The sequence below is a fragment of the Dasypus novemcinctus genome, chromosome 2 (assembly GCF_030445035.2).
Source record: "Dasypus novemcinctus isolate mDasNov1 chromosome 2, mDasNov1.1.hap2, whole genome shotgun sequence".
NCBI lineage: Eukaryota > Metazoa > Chordata > Mammalia > Cingulata > Dasypodidae > Dasypus > Dasypus novemcinctus.
In genome coordinates this window covers 184451241-184459394 of record NC_080674.1, presented here as the reverse complement: position 1 = coordinate 184459394, position 8154 = coordinate 184451241, and the positions used below count along the sequence as shown (strand labels likewise).

General features: G+C 35.7%; 1 protein-coding gene across 5 annotated transcripts in view; it reads right to left on the bottom strand.

Annotated features, from left to right (window-relative positions):
• Nucleotides 1-2781: 2781 nt before the first annotated feature.
• The window catches only part of CPEB4 (cytoplasmic polyadenylation element binding protein 4), a 66360-nt gene continuing 60987 nt past the window's right edge, over nt 2782-8154 (bottom strand). For all 5 annotated transcript variants that reach the window (XM_058282358.2, XM_058282362.2, XM_058282354.2 and 2 more), the window contains one exon: nt 2782-7220. In XM_058282358.2, coding sequence (XP_058138341.1) covers nt 6993-7220 — 228 coding nt within the window. In that variant the 3' untranslated portion in view covers nt 2782-6992. The remainder of the gene's footprint in view (nt 7221-8154) is intronic.

The following is an 8154-nucleotide window of genomic DNA, read 5'->3' as shown; positions in this document are numbered from 1 at the left end:
TTTGTATTCGCTGATTCACCACCTCCACCCCCCATATCCCCACAGACAGCTTTTCACTAACACTTAATCAGATTATACGCAACAGAAAACACTGATAGTTTGCTCACACACTGGATTTGGACGCTACTGTTCATTTTTAGCTTCCTCAAGACAAACTGTACTTTTCCAACTCTGATCACCACCATGAATCATATAGGACACTTTTCCCAGACAGCCAACAATGACACCTAATTTGACTAGAGAAAGATCAGAACTTAAAATATTCTGACAAGATTCAAAGCATGCCAAAACAAAATGTTCTCTAATAAAAAAGACCGAATCAGTGTTGCTAGATAGAGTTCATAGTAGGGCGCAATGATCATTTTCAGAATTCTTAGGTTCCTCAGAGCATGGGATGGTCATAGTGGGGGAGTCAGGGGTGGGGACAGTGGGAATTTTTCAAAGGAAAATTTTGAAAGCAGAAAACGAAATGAGTCATCATAAAGGTAGACAGCAGATCATGGGATGGCAGATTCAAAGCACAGGTTGCTTGCTTGCCTGAAGTGGTATTTGTGGCACTCACGCGCACGAGAAATAAGGGCTGGTCTAAACCAAGGAGTGGTATGATCAAAGCAGCTTTGGAAAATGATGGTTCATTCTGCAGAGTAACTTCTTTTTCTTTCTCCCCGGGGTGGGAAAAGAGAAATGGGGAAGAGATGAATTGGAAAGGGGGAAGTAGTTAGAAGCTAGGCAGCTGGCTAGAACCCCAGAAGGTTAAGCATGGACAATGGAAACAGCTTAGGATATGACCAAGACAGGATGGCAACGAGGGCGTCTGCAGAAGAATGCACGCATTTATTACAAAACCTGGGGTCCTATGGCCTCCTGACGAGCAAACGTACTGAAATGTTAGAGCTGTGTTTGTGTTCCATGGGCTCCTATGTTACCTGTAAAAAGAATCTGTAGTCACAAAAATTGGGAGGAGAAAGTAATTTAAATAAGTAAATAGGCGTCTTTACTGTAGAACTTCTTAAAGCGTTAATAAGCTAATGTGCCTGTTTTGACTTTCAAGAAAGAAACCTATCGTAATGAGAAACAGGATGCCTTACTTCCTAAGTTTATTTGATGACAGGTTTTTTATTTTTTCCTTTTCTTGTGGAAATTGTTCCATAAAGATCACATTTTGAGAGATATAGATTAGGGGATTCTTCATGTTCATTATTTTGCCACTACTGCATTCAGAAAAAAAAATATCCCTCAAATGTTTTAACTCACTTCATTGACACTCTCCATATTCAGTTTTTTAAAAATCAGCAATTTACTTTCCCTATGACTTTTAATCAGAATTTAAGTGAGTGTTTCTCAAACTTAAGGAAAAAAATCCCTAAAAATATATTACTTCTGAACTGGGTATGGATGCAAACCCATTACCAAAAGAGGTAACCTGATTGTTAAGGAAATAACCTGATAAAGAAAGGTGCAGAGAACTTTATTATTGGGTGGGTTTAGGTGAACCACCAGTGAGTAAAGAAATGCATGCCCAATAGCTTCTCACAACCCTCTCTAAATTCACTATTTTGTGATTTAAAATACCCAAAGTATTGTACCTATGCATTACACAGGAGCCTAGGTACATCAATAGTTGATATATCACTTGTCTAACATAAACATATCCTGAAATGAGGAAAGGAAAAAGTAAATCTATTCATGCCTTTCCCCACCCCACCCCCCTTTTGAAATACTGAGACCATCCCAGAAAGCCTGCTGGTATTGAGGAGTGAAACCAAAGGCGACCCAAATCTCCAGGGTCCCTGGAGCTTCCTCAGGGACTTGGCCCTCTCTTTACTTTTGAATATATGTTTTGGCTGTTGTCAGATAAAAGAAAGAGGGGAAGCTGTCCAACCAGTGTCCGCGACCTGGTGCTCCCAGGAATCCTAAGTACTGCTGCTTCAGCCCTTACCCTCATTAATCCCTAGGGCTGAAGAGCTGCATGTTGGAGAAGACAATTTAGAAGCGAAAGACCTGTATGTGCCATGTGTCTCAGGACAGGAACTGCTTCTTCTAGCTTTGAGAACACAGCACCCACAGTTCAAAAAAAAAAACAGCAGAATTTAAATATGACAAAACAGGACATACTGAGGCAGCACTCTATTTCAGGTTATTACAAACCCTTAAATTAAAAGTATGAAAATGCAATTTAAAATATAAATATTAACACATCACACTTGGTAGGCCATACAGTTAACAGATCAAATCAAAAGCAATACTTTCAGTTCACACACTAGAGCAATTATAATCCCAGAGGCCACATCCTATAAAGTTTGGCTCTAGGAAGGAACTGGGGGCTGAAACTCAAAGAGGTTTGTTAACCAAGATCCTCATGTGGACTGGCCAGAAATTGAGGCTCTTCACTGAAAAAGACTCAAAGCCAAACCTCCCAGATATTGTCTTTCATTATTAAAGAAACATCTGCTCCCTTACTTTCATTCAGCATGTGGCCTTAAGCAGGTGACTGAACACTCAGATCCCTGCTCACATACCGAAAGCCACAAGCAAAAAGAACTCTACAGGGCAGCATGTGAAGAGTTTGGGCCAAAGAAACAGCAGCCCACCACCATGTACAGGCTTATTTATAGTAGCAACACACTTGCCACTAGTACTTACATGACTGAACATTTTTTTCCTATCATTTTGTACTGCCTTGGCCCAAAAGTATATTCCTAATACTTTTTAAACTTTATATTCACGTCCACGGAAGTAGCATCTACTTATGTAGAAAATACACAAGTATATTAATAGAAATTTGAGTTAAAAGTTTTATTCATTCAACATCTCACATTACAAATATTTAAAAATTATATGCATACTGGTATAAATAGTCATTTGCAAACTATTTAATAACATTAATTTTCCACTAGCACTTCAACAAATGAACTCTTAAAAAAGGAACTGTGTTATATAACTTAAGAGTAGAACATACAAAAATAGGAACTTAACGTGAAAATGACTTTAATAAAAAATGAATTACCCTTATTTAAAATGCTATAATAAATACTACAACCTCCCCATACACAGTAAAAACTATATGGAAATTCAGCCAAGTAGTACAATTAACTGACATACTTAAATAACTTTTCCTTCTGATAATATGAGCAATACACTGGGGAAAAAAAAACATTAGGGATTAGTAAAAACTAGACACCCACTTGCTAAAAGTTTCACTTCCAAAAAATATAACAAAAATCTGATGAAAATTATAAAAACTAATTATACTTTAAATTTTAAAAATATAAAAAATAAAACAGTTGAATACAATATTGTCCCAATTCTTACAATGCTATCAATCACAGTAGCTTTAAAATAAGATAATAAAATAAAGCAAATGACCAAAACCTCTTTTATTCCATTTTTAAAAATAATCTCAAATTTACATTAGTAGAAAGATTGATTTCTGATTCTTTTCTTTAGAAACACCAGCAAGAAAGAGGATTACTCTTAACAGTAGAAAATGACATTTTTAAATGTCTGCAATTAAAAACAAAGAATTACACTGCAAAGATCTTTCAAAAGTTTGAAATAAGTATTGCACATAACTTGAAGTTAACTTGCCACAATTCATCACATTCAAGTTTTAAATCACCTTTTAACAGAAGATTCAACTCTTCAAAACAAAAGGGGTGAATTATCAAGTCTTTCCAACAGCACTCTCATAAAATGCTAAATTCATTCACTGCAAGTTTTATTTTGCATTCTGCAGAGGTCTGTGTATGGAGAAGTATATATATTATACCAAAGCATGGGGACCGGAAGGGGCCGAGGGAGGGTTCCTTTACATAGAAAATAATCAGAAACACTTTATTTTACATTGCAAAAATAACCATGTAATTACTCTGTAACTACATTGTAAGTACATGGCTAGTGCCATGCTAGTGCGCTGGAGCTACATGCTTGGTAAATTGAAGTGATACCGTACAATCTGTAAACTAATTACATGTTAATTATGTTTTGAGTTACATGGTAACTCCCAACTACAATCCCATGTAATCTGAAGGACGTGTTATCAAGAAAAGTTCAGAGTAATAGCTAATAATTGTTTATGCCCTGTAAATTGAAGTGTAACCAAATAATCTGTAAACACGCTGTCACACAATCACAAGTAAATATTAGTAGAGTAACAATTTCTTACATTAGTCATGCATACTAACATTACACACCTGACCCATGGCAGGCTTTTTTTCTTCTTTATATATAATTTAAAAGAGCAGACATCTCTGAATCAAACACTTAACATCAATTTATTAATATTAAAAATGGCTAAACATTCACCAAAAATGTCTGCGTTACGAATAATTTTAAAAACTTAGTAAGAAGCTGTAGACAATTTTGTTATTTTAAATTTCTACCCTATGCTTATGCATTTAATTTCTTTTTAAAGGAACTACAGTGTTATCTGTCATTTTCATGCGAATTTTTTTTCATTAATTTGTGACTTTACATAGACTATTTTCTTAAATTATAGGTACACCAATAGCTGGTGCTGGGGTAGGATGTTTAAGCAACATGCTTTCTCTTCTCTGCAGACTCTAAAATAGCATTGCCAGTGCACAACATTCATAATTTAAAATGTATGCAGAGCACTGAAATGTATAAAAAGCAGAATATAAGAAAATAAAATTTATTAAAATTATTTATATTAAAAAATGAAGTATATGAAGATCTCTCAGTAATAAAAGTACAAAAAGCTACTCTTTGCAATATGAAAAATTGAGGTATTGCATAAAGAGATATCCCGTCAGTGAAAAGTGTGCCTAAAAATGTTCACTGTTGGAAAAACAAGATATACAAAAGTAGTGCATAACAAATATACATTATGTGCATGACAAAATAAGTTAGCTACAAAAACACTGTACCGAAATTCAGCAGGTCATGTACAAAGGGAAAAATTATTATTCAAAGCTAGTTCTCAAACAGTGTTATTTCTGGTAATGTTAACTCATCACACCTGTTTACTGAGTAGGAACAGCACAATAGCACACCCCAAGCCACCTACAAGCATTTAAAAGAATAAAAGAGGCAAAAGAACATTCCAATTAGAATTATGTAGTTCAAGAGAAAAGAAAACAAAAGTCCCTGACCAGCTACACAAGAGCATCCTCAGTTCGCATGACTGCTTTTGATATTTGCAGGGAATTCCTTACAAGCAGCTCCCTTTCTATATTTGACTATTAGACAGCAAATGCCTCCATTTTGACCTTTGGAACTTAACAGGTATGGTTCATTAAAGCCTGTATTAAAAATAAAGGACTGCTTCTCCTAAAGACAATCAGTACGGGGTCATCAGCCAGGTGGTTCCACAGCGGTGCTGGGGCAAGTCTTTGGTTTTGAAGGATCCAAGATGGTACTGTTAGGTAGCACAACTAGCAAGATTGCCATTGATTTTTTTTTTTTTGTAATGTTCTGCACACTGATAATAATTATTTGAATGAAGAACAGGGCATTTAATAAGAGAATGTCAATTAAAATAAAAGTTACTTCTACAGCCAGGGCTTCAAGAGACTATTTTAAATTTACCTCTGAAGCATACTGTTCAACACACAGTAACGCCTTTCAAAGCTAGAATTTTATTTATAAGAAAGCATGCATTACTTGATGAAGTTGGCACTTCAAACACTGACTATGTCCCATGCTAAGTTCTGAAACTGTAATGTTATTTTATTTTATAGGAAGAGAAAGATAAACATACGTACCTTTGCACAGATTTACACAGTTACTTAGTTCAACAGTGCAAAATCACTTTGCAACTACTTAACTTTTTTTTTAACTTAAAAAAAATAATTTTCTATGTTACAACTAAATTACAGGATACCCAAAGTAACTTTAAATCTAGAAGTAAGCCAATCAGAAGCCAATTTGTATACTGGTTTCGTCTTCCCATTTTGGATACAAGTGTACTGTATCGCAAAATAAAAAATTGATATCCTTGAGGTATCTCTAATCTGTTGTGTTGTGTTTTTTTAATGTCAAAATGGAGAGCAAAGGCTGACACTTGATGAGCATTAGTAATTTAGGGTATAGAGTTTATATAGAACATCAAAAATAAAATTTAAACATTTGTTCTTCAGGAGAGGAAATGCTAGTTTTTCTACCAGTCATCCTTAATTCTAGCTTTGGTAGGTTTCCTGGGGCTGTGACCAGATAAGTAATTCTAAAAATAAGTAAGTGCACTCCCCTTAGTCGTAATTTTACCCAATTTTTGCATTCTAAGTTGTTTTTTTTTTTTTTTAGTTGCTTAAAAGAAAATAAACCTAGCTCTGCCTACTTCACTAGTTTTTTTTTTTTTCTGATGTGGTAGTACCTTTGAGACAGAATGAAATAACATTCAGCCTCAAAACCCTTACATTTAATTACAATGCTGCTTCAATCTTGCTCATGCATTTGTTTGCTTTAACATGCTCTTTTCTGTTAATAATTGTTAACTTCCTCCACTGCTGTTAGAAGAAAAAAGGGATGGAAAAAAGAGAGGGATGAAAAAGAGGAAAGACAAAGGCAAAAAGCACTTCCCTGGGGAAAAACTGTGTCAGGATGGGCTGATAGTGTTATTGTTATTGTGGCATGGTTATTTTAATAAAAGTATTCTTATATGTTATATTATTAACAATAATTTAATTAAAAACCCAAAATACTCTATTGTTTCATTTCTCTTTTAATATTTCTCTCTCTCCTCTAAGAAAATGTTGCAGGAAGTTTGGATCCTCTTGGTCTCCAGCACAACAAGAGAATAAAACTTCCATGCAACATGATGGCAATAAGAAAAGGAGTTCATACATATTGTTTTCAGTGACACAAGAATCTACAAAACACCTATATTATAGGTCATTCTTTTCATTATACTATTGTTAAGTTACAGACTGCTACAAAAGGACATGCCAGCGTGAAGGGGTTGAAGAAGGGGTCAGAATTAACAGAAGAGTGCACTTATTCTGAGGCCTGAAAATGAGCACTGTAGTTATCCTTTAGTTCCAGCGGAATGAAATATGCCGGGGGCGGTCACCGCCTTCCTTCACCAGGGGCTTGTGGAATTCCCTGCCAGCACGAGAATGAATAGCAGCCCAGCAATATTCACAGTAATACTGCAGACAGGTAACATTAGCACAGAAAAATGGAGCAAATTTTCCCGCGCAACGGGCCCCCTGACATTCATCACACAGTTGATCATCCAAGACATATGGCTTAACTTCCACCTGCAATCAAAAATAAAAGAAGGGAGTTTACATTTTTCAGTTACTGGACCAGGCGACCCTTACTGACCACATACATTTCTCCATCCACTGTCCGAATGAGTCTGTGCCAAGGTACTCAAAAAAGGCGGGGTCAATAATTCATTTACTGAAACTAAGGCAGTACAGTTTTTAAAGAAGCTGATAAAACTTTTACACCCATCATTTTACTTTTCTGTTTTATTTAATAAATACTTCCCCAAGAGAAAAAAAAAAGGATTATACCAGAAATCATAGAGTGAAGCCATCTTTTTAGACTAGAACATTATGAGATTAAACCCACAGATGATTTTTCATAGACACAAACCATCACTTAAATTAGTGAATCTGGGTTGTTGTCATATGTGGAATTATAATTAAAGTAAAACTAAGAGCTCCTAAGTTCCACAAAATAGCAATTCAATATTCTAATAGGTGGGGCGATGCCGACTTCGGTGTCAAGAGCTTCTGAGCGGTACTAAAGCCTGGCTTATGGTTTGTTTCTGTCTTGGCCTATGATTAAAATAAGAAGCAGCCATAGTACTCACAATCTAAAACCCTGCTTTTGTTCTTCATCGTTAAGAAAGGATTATGGAGTTTAAAAGCCAGAGGTGAATTTATACATCTGGGCCTGTTCCAGTATTCAATAGGCCAACCTGTCAGTTGAGCCACCGAGCATTAAAAATAACTGGCTATTAATACACCAGCTAGAAAAGACTTGGTTATTTTTAGTCTTGGGGAGATTCTTGGTTGAAAATCCCGCACACTAGGTTAGCAATATCACCAGTATCATCTAATCCTGGCAGGGAGTCCTGACAAAGGTTAGCCATGAACAAAAAGATAGAAGTGATATGGAAGACATGAAGAAAGGGAACAACTTAGAGCGTTAGGCTTCTGGCCCCTCGGCTGCCCCGTAACA